The 20203-nt window shown below is 36.4% G+C and overlaps 1 protein-coding gene across 8 annotated transcripts in view; it reads right to left on the bottom strand.

The window, feature by feature from the left end:
- CFAP20DC (CFAP20 domain containing) overlaps positions 1-20203 on the bottom strand; it is a 193720-nt gene that overhangs the window by 84506 nt on the left and 89011 nt on the right. For all 8 annotated transcript variants that reach the window (XR_015794990.1, XM_088134444.1, XM_088134439.1 and 5 more), the window contains 3 exons: positions 16329-16465; positions 12117-12294; positions 1078-1394 (listed from right to left, as the gene is read on the bottom strand). Coding sequence is in view for 7 of the 8 variants with exons in the window: in XM_088134444.1 (XP_087990570.1) it covers positions 1078-1394; positions 12117-12294; positions 16329-16465 (632 nt within the window). In the remaining variant the exon portion in view is untranslated. The remainder of the gene's footprint in view (positions 1-1077; positions 1395-12116; positions 12295-16328; positions 16466-20203) is intronic.

The following is a 20203-nucleotide window of genomic DNA, read 5'->3' as shown; positions in this document are numbered from 1 at the left end:
TGGACTGCAGATAGTTGAAAATTATATAAAAACATTGGATTTCCACAAAACCTTTCGGTTAAATATAAGTTTATTATTATTTATACGTTTTTATAGAAGTATAATTATTCAACTATTTGTACTTTTTATTTGCTGAAGAGGAGTGAGAAGATGTTATTCAGATTATATAAGGGATATTATAAAAAAAATAAAAATAAAATCCCCTCTCACTCCTATGGGTGGTATGTGTCTTCCTCAATCTCGGGTCCTCTACCAGAGGCCTGGGAGTTTGAGGGTCCTGTGCAGTATCTTAGCTGCTCCTAGCACTGCAGTCTTCTGGACAGAGAGCTCTGATGTTGTTCCTGGGATCTGCTGGAGCCACTCTCCCAGCTTAGGAGTCACATCCTCTAGTACTCCTACCACCACCATATGCTCCTACCATAAGATATGTATATATCTTATGAACCTATTCTAATCTACTACTATCTCCTCCTCTTATAGCTCATATACACCACATTCACTTCTTGCTAAGTCACAATGTGATCTATTTGGTTTTGATCAATGTATTGTTTAAGCTTTGCCATTGTGATTTGTAAACTATATGTTAGTTTAGCTTGTTGTGTGAAATCAGCAAACTTACTTAAACCATGTTAATGCTTTATGTGAATAGAGCCATATCATCTATTTCTATCTGCTCATATGTAACTAGGTTTTTGTTAGATTTCTAGCCTGCTTTCCCTTTCCAAGAGCTCAAGTTATCCAATATAATACTCCTTTCTTCACATTTTGCCCCACAAAACAGCCCTTTGTGGTAAGATGGGCTAAGAGACAGTAACCGGCCCAAAGCCTTCCAATTAGCTTTCCAAAACTGGCCTTGGTCTCCCTGAACCCAGACCCATGCCCTACCCACCACAGTATAATTACTTTTCTAATTAGTTCAACTTTTCTGTGAAGACTTTTTTCCTTGTTCTTTCACACACACACATGCACACATCACTTTTTAACATATATTCATACCTGAGGAGGAATGGGAGGTGTACCACCAGTGGGAATATAGTACAATAATAGCAAGCCCTTAAACCCAACCAATCAAGTTACCTCTCCATTGCTCTCATTTCCACAGAAATCATCTTCCATTTGAGCTCCTCGCCAGTCCCTGCTAATCTCTTCCTTCAAATCCACAGAAAAACTGCAATCTTCTGAAGAAAGATTCAAGGGCTTTCCATGAGGCGCTGATCTAGGTTTTGAGGAATAGGTGAAAATATCCTCGTGGCCTTCAGGTGTTTGTTTGATTTCACATGTTTGGTCATCACTTGGTGCAAAGGTTGAAAGGTCAGGGGATGTTTCACAGGCTATAGGCAAAGGATTGCTGGACTCCAGCTGAGAACTTTTTTTGTCAGGAAATATCCATTCATCTGCAAACAAGAAAAGTCCAACACTGCATATTAATAATGTCTGTATAAGAATGTCTCTTCGGGAAAAAGCAACTATTCAGTACTGCAAATATAGAAATGTGAATAGAAACTGTAAGAAATCACAAATATTAAAAAATAAATTGGTATGATGTAGTAATTCAGGAGTTGGACAAGGAGTGGGGAATTCCAGGTTCAGGTCCAGTGGAATTCACTGGGAGACTTTAGGCCAATCAGTCAGTTGAACCTATATTCCAGCTTATTTATTTACTTATTAATAAGATTTATAAGGTTGCCCAACTCAAAGAATATGACTCTGGCTGGAGTACAGCATAAAATCAAACAATAAACCAAGCCCCACCCCCCATTTAATATTAAACATCTACAATATATAAATATAAAATGCACAATATAAAAAGATTGTTTTGGTGGGGGATAACATAAATAGAAATTGTCATATAAGCTGCCTTGGCCTCCTGGGAAAGGAGATATAAATTAACTAAGTAAACAAGTAATAATTTTAACCTCTCAGGATATAACAAAAAGAACAATCTTACATAGACTTAGACCATTAATTCATCAGTCTTGCACTGCATGTTTGGACAAGTTCAGATGACCGAGATCCGATGGACATCCTGGAGACTGCATGCAGAGCATATGGCCTACCTTCCTTACGATGGTACTAGCCTATTGCTTTTTCCTCTTTACTGATCCTGTCTTCAGTGTTATAATCTTTTAACCTCTCTTCTCAAAAGATTCAGGATAAACTATTTTTAGCTACACACATATTTTAATTTCAATATACAGATTATTCTGGAGAAATTTTAGGGATGGTTTCCCCCTTAATACTTAATAAAGTATTTTGGTGTTTATTTTGATAGATCATGCTGCATTGCAAGGCTGTTGATCCCAACGTTGCAGGTGCATTTTCAGTAGTACAGAAGTACAAGATTTTTAGTAATGTATCTTGTACCAATGATGTTCCTCTACTTACTACAGGCAGAGTGAGTATGATAAATCTTCCTGTTTATTGCAAGGGCCTAGGCCCTTTATGCTCTAAATCTTTTTAAGCTGTGGACACAGAACTACTTTGTATCCTGGAACACTAATCAGCACTGGAGTGCTGGTAGAAACATCCCTAATGAACAATATTGTTCTCCATTGTAGAAGAATGGCAAACATTCATCTGGATAAAGTATAAAGAGGTACCTGGTTATACTACAGTGTGTATCAATAAAGTATAATGTAAATAACGAAGACCACAATAGTTCCTTCTATGTGTATCTTGTGTAGTCTTTTCTAAATCCTTCTTAGTGGCTTCATCATTACAAGGGTAGAACGATTACTTGCTCCTAGAAATGATTCAAGCCTGTTTCTATCTGTCTAATCACATCCCTTCATCTATACATCCCCACTGAATTTTGTTTCTTAGTTATGCTGGAATGTGACTGAAATAATTAGTATCACATTTCTTAAAAAGTGAATGCTACCTTTCTTCTCCAAAGAGGATTTCTTAAGTATTCCAGCTTTTATTTTCAGCTCATGTTTAATTTATACTTGCATCTCAACTCTATAGCTCTGGGCTGGGGGGAAAAAAGCATGAATATATCCATTTTACCAGCTTCCCCTGTGATCAGGCAATACTAATCTTTGTATTTTAGAACAAACATAAAGCCACCAATACGGATTTAAAGGATGGCTGCCAGATCAACATAGGATGGGGGGTTTTTTACACCCTTTCATTGCTAAATTATATTTTACTGTTTGAAATGATGTTAGGGAAAAATGTCAACGTGATTGATTAAGGGGAATATGAAATAACATCAAGGCCTGCTCAAGTATGCATCACTCCCTTATCTTCATTAGAGGTAACATTGTATGGCTTGGTTGCTAGAGCCTGCAACTACCTAGTTCTAAAATCCAATAATATCACCAACAACTTTTAAAAAACAATCTCAGCAAAAAAATCACTAGAATGAATGTCACATTACAGCAAAGGCACAGTCACTACCATCACTAGTGGTAGAAGTGGGCTAGAACTACCAGTTATTACACCAGTGCGGGAGCATCATGGGTTAGAACTGTAAATGGCATTCTGATAGTGAGTTTTGCATAGTAAAGATACCCAGTTTTGGGATATCTGTACATTCTGCATTGTTCTTCATAATGCACAGTTGCAGGCAATAATGTGGAATAGAACATGATTTTGAATTCAAATCAGAACACATCAAACCCAATTTGATGTTTAGATATAGCAACAGTGCCAAATCCTTTGGAACCTGGACATGGCTGGATATTAAACAGAATCATACATTCTGGAAGTCCAAAAATGAAGCTACAAGAAGATGAGTTTATAGGGAAAATTTAAGAAAAGATCATACAGAGAAGAAGTTACTTAAGAAAGGAAAAAGAAAAAGAACTATATGTTTGCTGACTTACATGGAATGGAAACTAGCTTAACATTTTGGGGGTAAAGAAATAAAGGGGGGGGGGAGATGGACAGAGAGTAATGGATTGCAAGGATCCTTCTTTTCCAACCAATAACAACAAAAGGAAAATAGGGGAAAGTTGTTGGGTGCAGTATTGTCCTGTTGATAAAACGAAAAGGATGGAGGGAGAGAGGGAGAGGGAGAGGGAGAGGGAGAGGGAGAGGGAGGGAGAGAGAGACTTGCTCTCTTGAGCAAGGAGTATTCTTCTCTAACTTGCTGAATGGTTGAGGGCCAATTTTATATTTTCCTTGAGGAATTCAGCAAATAAGAAGAAAGCAAAAACAAGTTCTTACTTCAGAATATTGGGAAATATTCAGTAAGCTTTCAAACAGAAAGAAGAAAAAAAAATGCTATTTCTTCTTCCTTCCTGGACTGAAGGGAGGGGTAAAAATGAGGGGATTCTTTAGCAGAATGAACAATAATGGACGGGATCTGTCAAATATTACCCTAAGCAAAAACCTCTTTCAGCAGGATCTGATAAATTTTGAATACTGGAATTACAAATGAGCCTGGAATTGGGAGAAATGCAGCAAAGTCCTTTAGTCTGGAATAACAATGGAAAAGCAGGGAAGGAAATTCAACTGTAGAGGAAGAAGAAAGAAGAAAATATGGAGGTAGACTTGTCCTTTTCTAAAACTCAGCACAGCCACAACTAAAACAAAGGAAAACAAGAAGAAGCTTTTCTTCTTAAAGTTACAGTAGAAGAAAAAAGATAATGAAATATATTACAGCAAAAGACATAGAAATATAAAACTGTTGTAACATATGTCTCAAGATTTCATCATCAACAGCAGAAAAATATGAAAAGTATAGAAGTTCTATCTGTGTATACATGCATATGTAATATAACCTTTTTTCAACTTTTGGCTTAAATTTTGTTGTTCTTTTGCTTCTGACTCAACATGACCTGATGGACATTATCTCAGTAGGATTTGCAGTAACTGTTTTTGTAAGTTCTTGTCAACTTATGTTTTCTATCATCAGTGACCCAACCACTATGTCTTCTGTCCCTTTTTTTATTGCCATAAATTTTTCCAAGTATCAAGGTCTTCTCCCAAGATTCTTGCTTTACTCTGTGTCCAAAATATTTAAGCTAGAGCTTCATTATTAGTGCTTCCAGTGAGCAGTCTGACTTTACTTCCTCCAACATTGAATAATTTGTTCTTTTGGCAGTCCAAAGTATTCTCAACAATCTTCTCCAGCACCACAATTCAGAGGCGTTAATTTTTCCACATTCAGATGGATGGTTCCACTTTCACATGAATATACTACATCTGGAAAAAGCCTGGCCCTGACGATAGATACCTTTGTCACTCTGATGTCTCTGCTCTTTAATATTTTCTCTATATTTGTCATAGTCTGTCTCCCAAGTAGTATCATGTCTATTCCTTTGTGCAGAGAAAGTGGGGTTATGGAAGGGGGGGCGGGCTTCTGAAAGTACCCTGCTTTACATGCTTTCCAGCCTCCTTCTAGTATAGAGAATGCTAATTTTCACTATGCAAGCAAGGTGCTGTTTTTGGCCTCATGGCATTGATCAGAGTATTGGAACTAGGCAAACACTGAGCCAATCACAAGTACAATTTAGGAAGGGTGGTAACAGGCCAGGTAACAATACTCTTGGCAAGTTAGGATCTCATCCATTCAGCAGAACATGAAAAAATCCTGGGGAGAATAGATTTTGTTCAGTTAGATACTTTTGGAGAAGTAGATAAAAAAATTAAATTTGATTGAACTACAAACAAGTGGAAAAAGAACTTACTGAATAGCACTGCAAAACCGCATTTCACACCAATTATTACACAGTTCAAAATGTCATGTAAATTGTGGCCAATGTAGCATTGATACTTGTTTACAAATGAAAGAGATGCTTGTTCTAGACCAAACAAAATCTTATTATCTCTGAGTCACAAGAAATGCTGAAATTCTTCTACGGGGAATAGTGGTGGTGAAGGGGGGGGGGGAATCAAATGTTTTCATATCAATTGTAATGAATAATTTTGTGTAACTTCTTAGGAAAATATGTAAATTACTGTGTAATCATGGTAGTGCAGCAAACATGATAAATACAAGAATGATCACCTAAATGTCTAATTAGTTTCGCTGCAGAGTCAGATTTATGCTGGAGTCTCTAATTGCAGTCTCACATTTTAATGAAGGTTTTAACATGACATAAAAAAGCTGACAAATGATATACAATATTCATTTGTTTTATTTCTTTCTTTGCTTCCAATTTCCCTTTTGTAATGACATTGCACACCTGCTAGAGAAGATATGTTTATACATTTTCTATGATGCCAGTTTAAAGAATTTCTGTTCATAACCGGAACAAATCTTACATAAAGCAGTGCATATTATCTCAGGATTATGGATCAATTCATGACTGAGACAAATATATATTCTGCATTTTCCTTGCATTACTCTGTATCTCCACAATTCCCTCTGCATCTTTAATCTTAATGGACATAAGGATATTTGTTTTCTTTTCTGCAATATTTCAGTATTTATTTCAACTGCATTTGTCTTCGACTAGAATCTTTAAAATGCCATATATTATCCAGGGAAGAGTCAAAAGCTAGTTCCTTCTTAAGTTTTTTCTTCCAGACTCCAGCTTCTTAAGACCAACGTGAAGACCACACAATTTATACAGGCTATTGTGCTGCACTAGGAACCTAAGAAGTAGCAACCATAATGTAGTAACTAGTAAACTGTAACACCAAATGATAAATGGAAGCACCAAAAAGAACATCAAAGATGTTTGATTTTCTAAATGCCCTATAGCCTTAGTATGTATGACACTTGGAGCACTGAATTTTACTGGCTTTTCACATTGCCTGGGAGGGTGAGATAATGGACTAGAGGGAATTATACTGGAAAATTGGGGGAGATTGTGTTGCTCTGTTTCTTTAGTATTTTGACTCCAAAATCTCCATTTTGCCTAGGAATATAGAAGATGATACAACTCACAATGTAGGACAGAACAGGTTGCAAGATAATTGTGAGCATGTATGTATACATGCCCTATTCCACTCCCATTTCCAATCTAATCAACCCTCACAATCTATTTTTGGAGATAAAATATATCATACATGAAGCAATGGACAGCTTCTGAAGAAATAGTTATTATGGACATTTCATATCCCATAAGAACACATTAAAGTTCTGAATTTATACCAAAAATACACATATACAGTAATACCTCGGTTCACGAATGCTTCTGTTCACGAACAATTCGGTTCACGAACAGCACCATTCACAAAATTTTGCTTCCGTTCGCGAACTCCGCATCGGGTGACTAACATGACCCGTGGCCATTCTCCCTGCTGTGACACGTGGTCGTGGCTTCCTGTAGGAAAGGGGGACTCTCCCTCCAAACAATAACTGCCTCCCCACCCACCTTCCTGTCCTCCATGCCAGAAGTCGCGTCGAGCAAGGTTAGCGTTCTCTCTCTTCGTACTGTACTGTACTGTACTTTGTTTCATATTTTTGTGGTTTTAAAAAAAAAATACATATGGTTCAGAACAGATTAACCGTATTTACATTGAACCTTATGGGGAAATTTGATTCGGTTGGCGACCAAAATCGGTTGGTGACCACATTCGTAGGGGTCAGAACGGATTAACCATATTTACATTGAACCTTATGGGAAAATTTGATTCGGTTCACGACCAATTCGGTTCGCGACCAGAGTCGTGGAATGAATTAAGTTCGTGAACCGAGGTACCACTGTAATCTCCTTTTCCATACAATATTTCTTCACGCTAAAAGTGAAAGTATAAAAGAATCACAGAATTAGAAGGGATCTCTGCATGCTGCAATTTATACATTTTGCAATTTGCCATAGAATTCCTCAATGTCGACCACGTGCACTATATACTCATACAGTTATATGTATAATATTGACGTTTGCTAGATATCCACTAATGGATATGATCCTGTCATTTATTAGATTATAGGGAAGTACATATCAACTTCATAATCTATTACTTTATAATTGATTTATATCTACATGAGCCATTACATAATAGGTAAATACATATCTATTACATAATCACAAGAGTCCTTTGGGATTACAGCAGTCTATACAGGTGGCCTTTGGTTAACGACCACTCGTTCAACAACTGTTCAAACTTAGGATGGTGCTGAACAAGTGGTACTTACAACTGGTCCTTTATAATATAAAGTTCTGGCTGTTGCATCACGTGATCACAATTTGCGAACTTCCCTATTGACTTCCCACAAGCAAAGTCAATGGGGAAGCCAGCAGGAAGTCAGAAGTTGCAGTCATGTGAAGTCTTCGCTTAATAACCCACAGTGATTCGCTTAATAACGGTAACCACAGACTGCCGGAACTGCCGTTGCTAAGTGGTGTGGTCATGTGATGTTGCACTTTACGACTGCATTGCTTAGCAATGGAAATTATGATCCCAATTACCATTGTTAAGCAAGGACTAACAGTACCTGTGATAAATAAATAAATATCTAGAATATATTGACATTCCATTCCTTTGTAGCTCCTGAACAGTAATAATCTGATTCAAAGCCCCCCATTCTGTTTCACCTATGCTCACTTATTCCTAAAACATCTAATATCCACTTCTGTGTTGACAATTTCAAGTTTTCCTTGGTTCATGATTCTTACGTTCCATGTTCAAATTCTATCTGTACTTGTAAAATGAGGAATTCCTCTTTCAATACTGGCACCATTAGTAACAAAACTTTCTTGTAGCTTTGGTCTGACGGTATCATCATGATCATCTCTCTATCTACTAAAGAAAATCTGACCTTCTTCCCCAGGAAGTATGAGTGTGTTACCCACTGGGGTGTGTGCGTATTTCATCACCCCAATTCATTTAAATGTTACAGCCATGTCCATACAGTTTTCTTGGTAACAACACCAAAGTAGTTTTCCATTGCCTTTTGAGAGGTTTGATTTTGGAATTTCCTCTTTTAGGTGTTGGCTTCCTTCACACCCACAGAGCCCCACCAGCCCTCACCTCTACTGACTTTGATGAAAAGGGTAAGCCTACCAAGAGTCACTGAACTGAGTAAATCCTTCTACTACATAAAATTATAATTCCTTGGGCAAACTCTATTCCTCTTCTTCAGATCTGACTTTATAAACAGTTACCTGTGCTATCTTGCACAAAAACCTCCTGTATAGTTCAGTCCTTTTCTTCAAACTGAGTAGTCTACTCGTGTACTAAACTTTCACTCTACTAAACTTTCCCCTTATTTGATTTTATATTCCATCTCCTTTGTCTTCATCTCTCTCTCTCATACTGGTGTTTTCCCCATTTCCTACCTTTTCTGTAAATTTGATCCAGTATTTGCCATACTCAGTGTTGACCGTGGACTTATTATTTATCTCAATATTAAATTACATGTTCAGCTGGATCAAACTTTGACTTATTGTCTCATTATCTTTCCATCTGGCTGGCTTGATTTCTGTTACGGGATAGTGTAATTTTTAGTTAAAGAACTCAACGTATGTAATTTGGATGACAGATGAGATTTAACATTGACAACATTCAACCTCTATTGAGGCAGCAGAATAATTGATAATTTTCTGAGTCTTAACCTTGGGTGGTGGTAGCGGCGGTGGTGAGGATGATTGTAGTGCTCTTTCACCTCAGGGAGCTCCAAGAGGAACCCCAAGTCAAAAACAGTAAAACTGAAAACCAGAAATCCCTTTCCTTCGTTTTATTCACCAAGAGGGCTGTAACATTTTTTAAAGGTTGGATTGAGGCTCTACTGCTGATGCTTTTATAACTGTGAAGCTGAACTACTATGATGTGCTTATTACTTCTGGCTATACAGGTCACCCAGGGACATAAGTATGTTTTAGGGCAATGGATTATACTTTATATTGTAAACAAACAATAAATGAAACTATATGGTGTAGTGGTTAAGGGGTTCATCTGGTAACAGGGAGATCCAGGTCCACTTTTGGCCATAAAAGCTTGCTGGGCAATGTTGGCTCAATCACTTTTCTGTAAGCTCAACTTACCTCATAGGGTTGCTGCAAAGGGAAAAATAATGGGAGGAGGGAAGATTATGCATGCAGCCTTGAGCTCTTGAACAAAAGGTAGGATATAAATGTAATAAATAAAGAAGATGACAAAGATTATTGATGGCATACAAGATATAGAGAAATATCTTTCTGATTGCTACAGTGCTCTTACTTGTTATCTCCATGCTTCACCTTCCTACCCACCATGTTATGAATAACTGAGAACTTTTTCTATTATATTTTTTATTCCCTTGGTTGAGTTAGGCTATTCTGAGAATGATCAGAATGTCTATTAGTTAACCAGTATCAAATCTGACTGAAGTATAGGAGACCAACTGTTCCTTAAACATCTGTTTCAATATCCAGAATATAAACTGCATAGCAAGCTAACCCCGCTGGGGGAGATGGGAAGCATACAAATTAAATAAATAAATAAATAAATAAATAAATAAATAAATAAATAAATAAATAAGCAGCCAACCAACCAACCAACCAACCACTTGGGCTTTTAATTTTTTAAAAATAAAATCTGCTCCACAGAAATATTGAATATACTGTAATAGCATTAAAAAATTGACATTGGCAATTAGCTTTGCTAAGAGTTTCATTCTTCCTGATCACTGTTTTTTTAGTATATTACAAGAATAATTTGTTTTTAGTTTTCTCTCTTTTGTTCTGAAAGTACAGAAGTTCTTTATTTATATGCACTTTGTTTAATCCTGCAAACTTTATCAATGCTCTGAAGCCAATTCCATTCTAGGAGTGTTTGATTTCCATAATCCCTGCCGTGCAGACATTTAAATTTTACGTCAATTGTTTCAGGTTTCCTTGAAACACAAGAGATCTGGAAATCATTTTTTTTTTAAAGGAAACAAAAGGAATACAAAGTGGACTTATTTGATCAGGGTTAAATATATAAGGTATGATTTTGGGTTGCTATTACTGGATTTTTTTTCTTTTTAATCAGGATTTAAATATTTCTTTATATGGGAATAAATTTTCTATATTCTATTATAATTTGGAATGTAAAAGGGTCTTATTTGATCAAGGTTAAAATACATATGTTACTATTATTAGTACTCTTAATGCTTTTGCTGACTAGGATGGAATGATGATTTTTTAATAATTTGGTTATTGCTAAGAGATGAGAAATAGAAAGAAGTGTTTTTTTCTTCTTTTTTTAGTACTACTATAGAAGGTGTTAAGTTACTGAAATTGTTTGGAATAAGGGGGGAGCCATTCTCTGACCCTATGCTCTTCATTTTTTAATATCTTTTTTAGTTGGTATTAGTTTTTCATCTATCTAAAACTTTAATAAAATATTATTAAAAAAAAAGAAACAGAAGAGATCTATTCTCTTACACTGAAAGAGCAGCGACATTAAAGAACATAACATTCGTGCTTGTTACTGACTATTTCTGGGCCATCACTGTAAATTTTCCCAGTGGCACAAGTAGGAAGGTGTGGCTGCACAGAAGAAAAAGTTAGAAAAAAGAAATACTGGGAGTCTGTAATCTTAAATTTGAAAGAAATATACATGAAAGTCAATAGGATCTGTTTTTAAATGTGCAAATCAGCTTTAATAGGCAAAGGCTAATCCATACACGTTTACTCAGTGAATTTCTAATTAGGTCATTACACCATAATTAGGTCATACAGATATGATTTTCACTATGATCCCATTTTTCAGCTCCAACCTTATTTTTTTCCTGTAGAATGAGTTCATATTTTCCACAATCATGTATTTAGGTAAATCAAGTGATATACATGTACATGTAAACCCAAGATTAACTACAAAGTGATGTGGATGCATATATGAACAAGTCTTTTATAATATTTCCTAAATATTATATAGTTTTCAGAAGGTTCTTGACTCTGGGAATATTCTGAAATCAAATCATGAAGCTTACTGGCTGACATGATGCGACCTCTGTCAAACCAACATGCCTCACAAGAATATTGGAAAACAATTTAGTAATAATAGAAAATATCCCCTCCACAAGTATCTATTTCTACTGTAATGTCTTATTGCCACCTCAAACGTACCACTCTAGTCTTCCTAATTTTAAAATCAGGTCACTCATCCATTTAAAACACAGTTGTCCAAGCAATAAGGCAGAGAAAACCGTTATTAAATCTACTATATAGTTCCTTGAAGCAATTAATAAAGAACAATACAAAAATGTTGCAGTGTCAGCATTTATAACTACTGCTTTAGCATCTTACCCTTGTCCAGGGAAACCTGATTTGTGTTACAGATATTTTCTATATTTTCTTGATCTAAAGCCATATCAAGAGGTGATGGAGATTGTTCAGACTTTATATTATCTTGTACTGGTTCTGTTCTCTTTTCCAAACTTGGCATTTGGTATGATCTTTTTGTTCTATTGCTTGATTTTGTTACCTTAAAAAAAAGAGATATTTTCTCAAATTATATCAATTCAGTATAAAATACATTAAGAAAAAAATAAAAGTTAGGGGGAAAAAAACCCTTAATTTTTCCCCCAGAATTGGAAGATTAATTAAAATGGCTAAATTTGAACCCTGGCAGCTGAGTGCTATTTTATCTACATATAAGCTTGTATTACTGGGCTTTAGTAAGTATTTTTTCCAAAATAAATTGTACCACTCTTATATAATTTAAGAAATGAACAGCTAGAGAAAGGAGAAAATTAGGAAATCTAAAGTTATACTACAAATATGATGCTTCTTTATCACGTTTAGCAAAAAGAAGCAAAATGCAAGGTTTAGCAGGGCAGGGCAGCACTGGGCTGTTTTACTATACAGGCTACAAACTCAAGCCCCATGAGTTTAACTTTAACACAATGTTTTCTGCAGTAAGGTTTAAATTTTTACATTTCGGGCTGGTGAAGAAGCTCCTTTTTGTCTGAACAAGAACTTATGTTTCTACTCTACCAAAAGCAATTGTTTGTTAGGCTAGGAAGAACATGGTGAATTGGAAGATGTGATATCTGGGGTAAGAGAACTCCAGCTTCTCCCCACCTGGTGACATTTTGCAAAGGGAAAATAACAATCTCAACTTCACTGGAATTGCTGGGCTATCGGAGTTTAAAGCATTTTCCAGTAACTTTCTATGAAATAGTATCACAGGGCGGGGAGGGGGGAGTAGGAAATCGAAAGCTTCCTCCCCCAGCAATCCTGATCAAAATCACAGTTTTGCCTTAATGACAACTGATGTGCTCAACCAAGAGAACTGTGAGAAGTCAGGTGGCTACACAACAAACTACAATGCAATTATAGCTTCTCAGGACACAATATGTAAAACAGTCAGCTGAGAGCATCTATACTGGAGATGACCAATCCAATAAAAAAGATTCTATTTGCAACCATGGGACAGTTTCAATCCATTTTCCCAATCTGTCTCACCTTTATCTTGGACTAGATACTTGAAGTGTGGTGAACTAGATATGACTGACTGACTACTGACCGACTGACAAGTGATTAAAGTTTGTTCATGCTCCAGATTATGTATCAGTTGACTTAATGGTACATATTTATATACTACACATATACACACACACAGGATATGCATTTTTCTGACTTGGAATAATAAAATAGTGCCGTGTAATATTTGGGTATTGGTTTGATATGCCTCTCCATTAATCCCATGGAACAGATTCTTTAAAAGTTGTGTACCTCTTCCTTGGTTCTGTAACAGAATTCTACTGCAGAGTCCTTGGGGTTCTCTGAGCTTGTTGTTTTCTTGCAAACATTTTGTTACCTGGCTCTTAGCACTGATGATGTTACCTAGCCGGGTAACGAAATGTTTGCAAGAAAACAACCAAGCTCAGAGAACCCCAAGGACTGCACAGTTCAATCCTGAGCTGCACATATTCTCTTCTATTGGTAGAACTGTAGTGTTTTGGGATAAAATCCCTTGCTAGCATTATTCAATGTAACTGAAAATGGCATTCCTAATATTAAGATTTAATACAGCTATTCATGACTATGAATTTCTTGACTGAGGCCTAATCTGTGTGTCTAAACAGTGGAAAATCTCTAATTTCCATCTACTAGAAAATGTTAAAATGTTTACATCACATTGAAATCGATAACCAACAAAAGTGATACACAGATGCCCTGTCATACAGCTAGCAAAAAATGTAGCAGACCTCTGATCATGTTTCAATATTTATTAGGACAAACACTATAGGCATATGCTATTGGACAGAACATTGCTTTTATTAGTATAAATAACGTGGTAAGGTCTGTATTTTAAATACAATAATTTTCAATAAAAGGTATAAAGTGAGTGTCTGTATATACACATATATGCAAACACATTTTTGCTTACAGCTTAGCATCATTAACACCTCATCAATACCTTCAAATTATCACTATTTTTCCAAGTGTTGATGGATCTTAATGGAAGCTTTACTTTACATGCACATGTTGTAATCTCTCTGTTGCACTTTCGCATGGGTTATGTTGTGAGAAACTGGAACTGTGCATTTAGAATTTGGCCAGAAAAAAACTGAAGGTTTGAATTCTTTTTCATTTTACTGCTGCCAAAAGTGCCAACTGATGAGATATGCATGGGAGGCTGGAGGGTGGAGATAGGAGCAAGAATATTCATCTACAATGAGCCAAATGCTTCTTACATAATGAATTCTCACTGTGAAAATTTGACAAGGTAATAGAATGTCATGAAGGCAATCCAGGGCAAGGGCAGGAGGCAGAACCGTCACTGAAGATTAGCTTTGTGATGTCACCTGAAAGTAAAATCTGATTAACTTATAGCCCTGTGACATCACTATCTTGTTTATATTACAACTGACTTAATACATGGATAGAAAAAGATATTATAAGGCAGTTGTCAAGAGGTCAGTGAAAAGAAGTAAGATATGTAAGTATATGGGGGCTGGAGACTGGGCATCTTCACTGTCACATTAAAAATGTTCCCTAGTGGAAATTAAGTTTAGTATTATTCAGATGTGAGGTATTGATAAATTTAGGTAAATATTATTAAAATTATCAGTCTGTTACAGCAAAAGCGCCAAGGAATGTTGCAGCACCTTGAAGAGCTAAAGATACATCTGTGGACTAAAGGTTTATGCCCATAGTAGCTCTTAAGGCTCTTCATCGTTAAAATAAAATGTTGATAGAAGGAATGATTAAATACTGAAGAAACTGAAAAAGGTTAGGCTTTTTTTAATATATAGTTTTATTAAAAGTTTTAAAAAGAAAGATAAAAACTAATACAAACTAATATAAAGTAAGAAGGAAAAAAGAAAAAGAAAGAATCAAACAGAAGCCTAAAAGTGCAAGAAAGGAAAAGAAAAAGTAAAAGAATGATTAAATACTGAAGAAATTGAAAAGGGTTAGGCTTAATAGCTCTTGCAATCGGGGAATTCTTCCTTATTTTGAGTTTGATAACATTTCCAGTCACTGCTTGTTGTCCTAGCCTAGACGCTGTGGAGAATAAATCCATACCCTCTTCCCTGTGACAGCCCTTCAAGTATTTTATTTTATTATTTTATTTTTATAGCCACCCACCTCCCATTAGTGACTTTAGGTGGCTTACAACCTAATAAAAACATAAACAGCCAAGGAGCCAAACCAATCCAGACAAATAACAACACATAATGAGCTCTAACTAACATGCCAATCCCCATGCCTGGGAACATATCCACATTTCAGGAGTCTTCTGTAGGGTTGGCAGGGTCAGGGCCAATGTAATCTTGGGGGGGATGGTGTTCCAAAGGGCAGGTGCAGCAACAGAAAAGGCCTGCTTCCTGGGTCTTGTAAGATGACGTTCTTTGACTGACAGGACCCATAGCATGCCTCTCCTGCTGGATCTAACGGGACGAGAAGAAACAGCTGGGGAGAGGCGGTGTGATGGTATATGGGAATGACTTTGGGAGACAGGAGGAAGACCTGCAGCCTAGACAATGGTCTGATAAGAGGCAGCTCAGTCCGGAGCTGGGGGGAAACCATGGAAAGTGTTTCAGAAGGGACCCTCCCTAGTTTTTTGGAGACTAACAGAAGTGAGAGGGCTATGGGAAGAAAACCTCTTCCATTCCTACCATTAATTCCCTATGTATTCTGAAAATGCTAGGTTTTTTGTCCCATTTTGGGCCATTTTTTAGATTTAGGAAGGCAACTGAGGGTTGGAATGGGAAGGATTTGTCTTTCGTAGGGCTTTCTGGTCCTATTCCAGTCCTATTCCAGTCCAGTCCAAAAAACATATGCCACCAAACCATAGTTATTTTGCTGGTAAGTTCTGGCAGTGTGATCTTGAGGTACTGGGCTGGTACTGGACTGTCCAAGGGATGCTAATTCTGCATAAACCCTCACTTACTCTATTACTATTTGACAAGGTCAAGATTTCTTTGCCTCTTAAACTGTTTTCAGCACAGCCATGTCTGTTTCCATGTTAGAGGTTCCAGATTTGTTCTTAAGAAGAATGTATCTTACCTCCCCAGATGCCCTTGCAGTGAACCTTCGGCCTGAGGGAGGAGGTGGCCCAAGGACTTTAGATCCAAATGCAATGTGGGATATGTCTTGACTCTTACTGTTGCGTATAGTGGCTGATACTCGGTTTGTTGGAGGATCTATTAAATAGCAAAACAGATAATTAAAAGTTTGATAGTTTGAACAATTGTGCATAAACAGTGGTTAATGTATTTTTAACAGGTCAAAGCACAAGTATTACCACAAACATTCATTCCAGCAAAACATGAAATGCAAAAACAAAACATGCCGATGATCAATCACCGAACTATTTTATGTGGAATATTAACGTGCAGCATTGATTGTAAGATGGATGGCCATACAAATTTGCATAATAAATATATAAGAGGCTATTCTGCAATCATTCTCATGTAGTTTATAAAGCTTTGGCAGCAATCCTTACAAGATAGGTGATGTCACCTCAATATAATGGCAAAGAAACTATTGATAAGTTCATCAGCCAGCAATTTGTATGCTAAGTAGAAAAAGTGGCCCTGCCTAATGAATATGTATCTCTCTGGCCTGCTATACGTTTTGTGCTATTATGAAGATATTTCTCTGGTAATTCCCCTCCTTATTGCACAAACAAATAAAAGAATAGATATTAAAATCTGCACCGACTACCAGTTCTGAGACCCACTGTATTTGAAGGAACAAAAATGTTCAGCTAGAATGTGATTTTATTTAATTAACTGATTTGGAGCTGAAGTAATAGACAAGATCTTTCTGTAATGCTGGAAACAGAGAACTTTACAGTAGCATATATTTAAACCTGTCTCAATTTCACTGCTGAACAAACATCCTTATATTTTTTCAGTTATTACATTTACAATTTGACAGTATTAGTTTCTGAATCATTCATTTTCCATTTTTTCTAAAAAAAACCCCAACCCTATATGATTTATTCTTAGTTAAATAAGATTTTTAAAGATTGTACTTGTCATATTATACCTTTATACTGTAATGAGAATCACTTCCTATTTAGTCAAAGCCACCTACCTAGTATTTTCTTTAAAATAAAAGGGAATTGCAAGCTGTAATGCAAAGAGTTCTTTTTCATTGTAAGTCCCCATAATATGGCAATCCATTCCAGTGCTTCCCACTGGCCTACAACTGGCCAGCATTCCCTGGACATTAGGCAGTTTTTCACTTTTGACACTTCTTTCAAAGGAGATTTTCAGAGAAATTCTCAAGGGTGAAGTGTAATATTCTTGCACGTATTTAATTACAAGGCAGCCAAAGGCTGTATATGAATGTGCCTTCTTTCACCACATATTTATGTATTTGATTCATATGCCACTTTTCTGCCCAGGAGCTAAGTACAATAATTTTTCTAATGGTCTACAGCCTTTCTACTTCCTGTTTCAATTTAATCCCAAGGAAAGACTTCAGGAACAGTTTCCATTTTCAGACTGGGACATGGCAGCCAGAAAGGCTTCAGAATAATCAGCAATAGCCAGCTCCATCATCTTCAGTGATTACGTTCAAAGAGAAATTTAAAAGAAATTACAAACTCCCTGAAAATAAGAGAAAAATAGAAGCATCTTTCACTGGAAAAGGAAATTTGTGAGAAACTGAAAACCAGGTTTTGGCACAATATTTTTTCTACCAACCCTGCTGGTATTCTTTATTGTGCGTAAATAGTGCCATTGTGATCATGTAAGAACCAGCAACTAGAACTAGAGAACCACAATGTTACAGCAGCACAGACTTGGAAGAGTTTTTGCTGCAATCAACCACATTTGGTTCAGAATCATTTGTACCTAGTGAAAATGAAACATATTAACCAAACAAAATTAGGAATTTCAAAAAATAAAAAGAGCAATGGAATACTACCCTCAAGCGCGATCAATTTTTTTTTTTAATTTTCTGTTCTCTGCCCCAATATCCATTAGGAAAAAAACAGGATTAAAAAAAAATTCTTTATCATACTGATAGCAATTAATTGGAAATACCAATATACACAAGTCTTTCCTAACATTGAACAAGTAGGTTTAGATAAAAACTGAGGGGGAAAAAAAGGCAATTTGGGCTTTTGAGTTTGACTGGAATTACAGCATTAAAATAAAATGGAAAAGATGAAAGATGGAATTTCAAATTAAATTGAAGCTTAAAATGATCAAAGTACTCATTTCTAGGAAGGTCTGGTTTGGGGACTTTGAAAGGGAGAGAATGGCATAAGAATTCATCTCCTATTCATACTGCTAGATTAAAAATAAAGATTAAACTCTAAAGCTCAAGGCATTCATTTTCTTGAGTTAACAAGAAAAAAAAAAGGCATAGCTCAGGGATATAGCCACTAATTATTTTACTACTTTACCAACCAAACCTAAAGTTGTGCTACTTTAATTGCCTTTAAAAATGGATTTTGTTTTCTTTTAACATTCTCATTATTTTAACTATTTTCCACTTTCAGTTTCATGGAATTAGTGCATGAAATATTACTTCTGCAATATAATTGTATATCTATAGCTTATTAAATTATATTTCTACATAATTGAAATATACGTTTGGGGAAAGTTCAAGCTGTGTCCCTGGTTGCCTCCATGCTGATACAACCCCTTTGCACAACTCCCAAAGCCAACAGCACGTGCAGGACGGCGCCCAGCACAGTACTTCTTGTTGAGTAAGACCAAGGGGTGAGGGGAGAATGGTCTATGAATATCTACAAGGCTATCAGAGGGGATAGGCCTGTCTCGAAGCCAAGAGCAGGACAAGGATCAATGTATTAAAATGAAAAGAAGGGAGACTCAGGATGATGCACACATGCGTGCGCACACACACGCACACACACACTCCAATCACTATTCTTCCAGGGTAAACACGATTATGGATAGCACACAAAAAGAGCAAGAAATGGTACAGCCAAGTATTTAAAGGCATGACATGAAAAAAAGCAAAGGAGTTATGATTAAATTTAGTTTGCATCCACACCATTCAGGCATCTCCATTGCTTTCTATCCTTGCAAACCATCCTTGCTTCCATCACAACTTCATATGTTTTCTTTTGCTCTTTAAATTTCTCACTGCTCTCTTTCTGAATACCTCATCAACCCACACTTCAATGGTCTTTCCTTTCCTCTCAAAGCACTCACTCTTCTTTCACATATTCATAAGTTTGTAGTTTGATCCTCACTCATTTTTGCTTTATGGCCAAATCACATGATTTTCTTTTGTATTCAGTTCACATTTGTTCAATGCTCATTCATTCTTAACCTTTCTCTTCTTCTTTTATCACACATTCTTCTTATGTATCCCTTTCCCCCTGTGTTCAGTTTACTTTTATCGTTCTCCTGATGTACTCAGTTCGCTCTTCCATATAACACATGGGTGGAAGCACTCTTATATACAACCATTTTTATTTTTTTTTACATTCGTTTCCCATAACAGACCATATATCCTCCAGTATGCCATCATTTGCACATTTTAAAATTTCTTCATTTTTCCATCATTGATAAGCATTCTATCAAGGTATTCAGATTTATCTAATTGTTCCAGGGTTGTTGGGGTTTTTTTGCCAAGTATGCATGCCAAGTTTGTAATCGTTCTCTCCTTTTTTTCCCTGCCTTGGTCTTTGATGCACTGATTTCCAGACCCATACGCCTCAAGGCATCATGCATTCATTGCAAATAATTTGGCTTTGCAGCCAGCAACATGGCTTCATTTGCTTTCCAAAGTACATGTATACTCACACCTCTAACAATACTACAAGTACACATAGAACATGCAATAGCACAGACCCATGCCCCATTTGGGTGATGTGATTTGAGGGATTTTTTTCAGGGGCACTTTCTTAGTATACTAAGGACCACAAGAGAGGCCCTTAATGGGCCTGTGTA

The sequence above is a fragment of the Python bivittatus genome, unplaced genomic scaffold (genome assembly GCF_059951505.1).
Source record: "Python bivittatus isolate LINGU-HERP-01145 unplaced genomic scaffold, Pbiv_v1 ctg000080_np1212, whole genome shotgun sequence".
Lineage (NCBI taxonomy): Eukaryota > Metazoa > Chordata > Lepidosauria > Squamata > Pythonidae > Python > Python bivittatus.
Note: the sequence above shows the minus strand (reverse complement) of the source record. Positions and strands in the feature narration are given on the sequence as shown.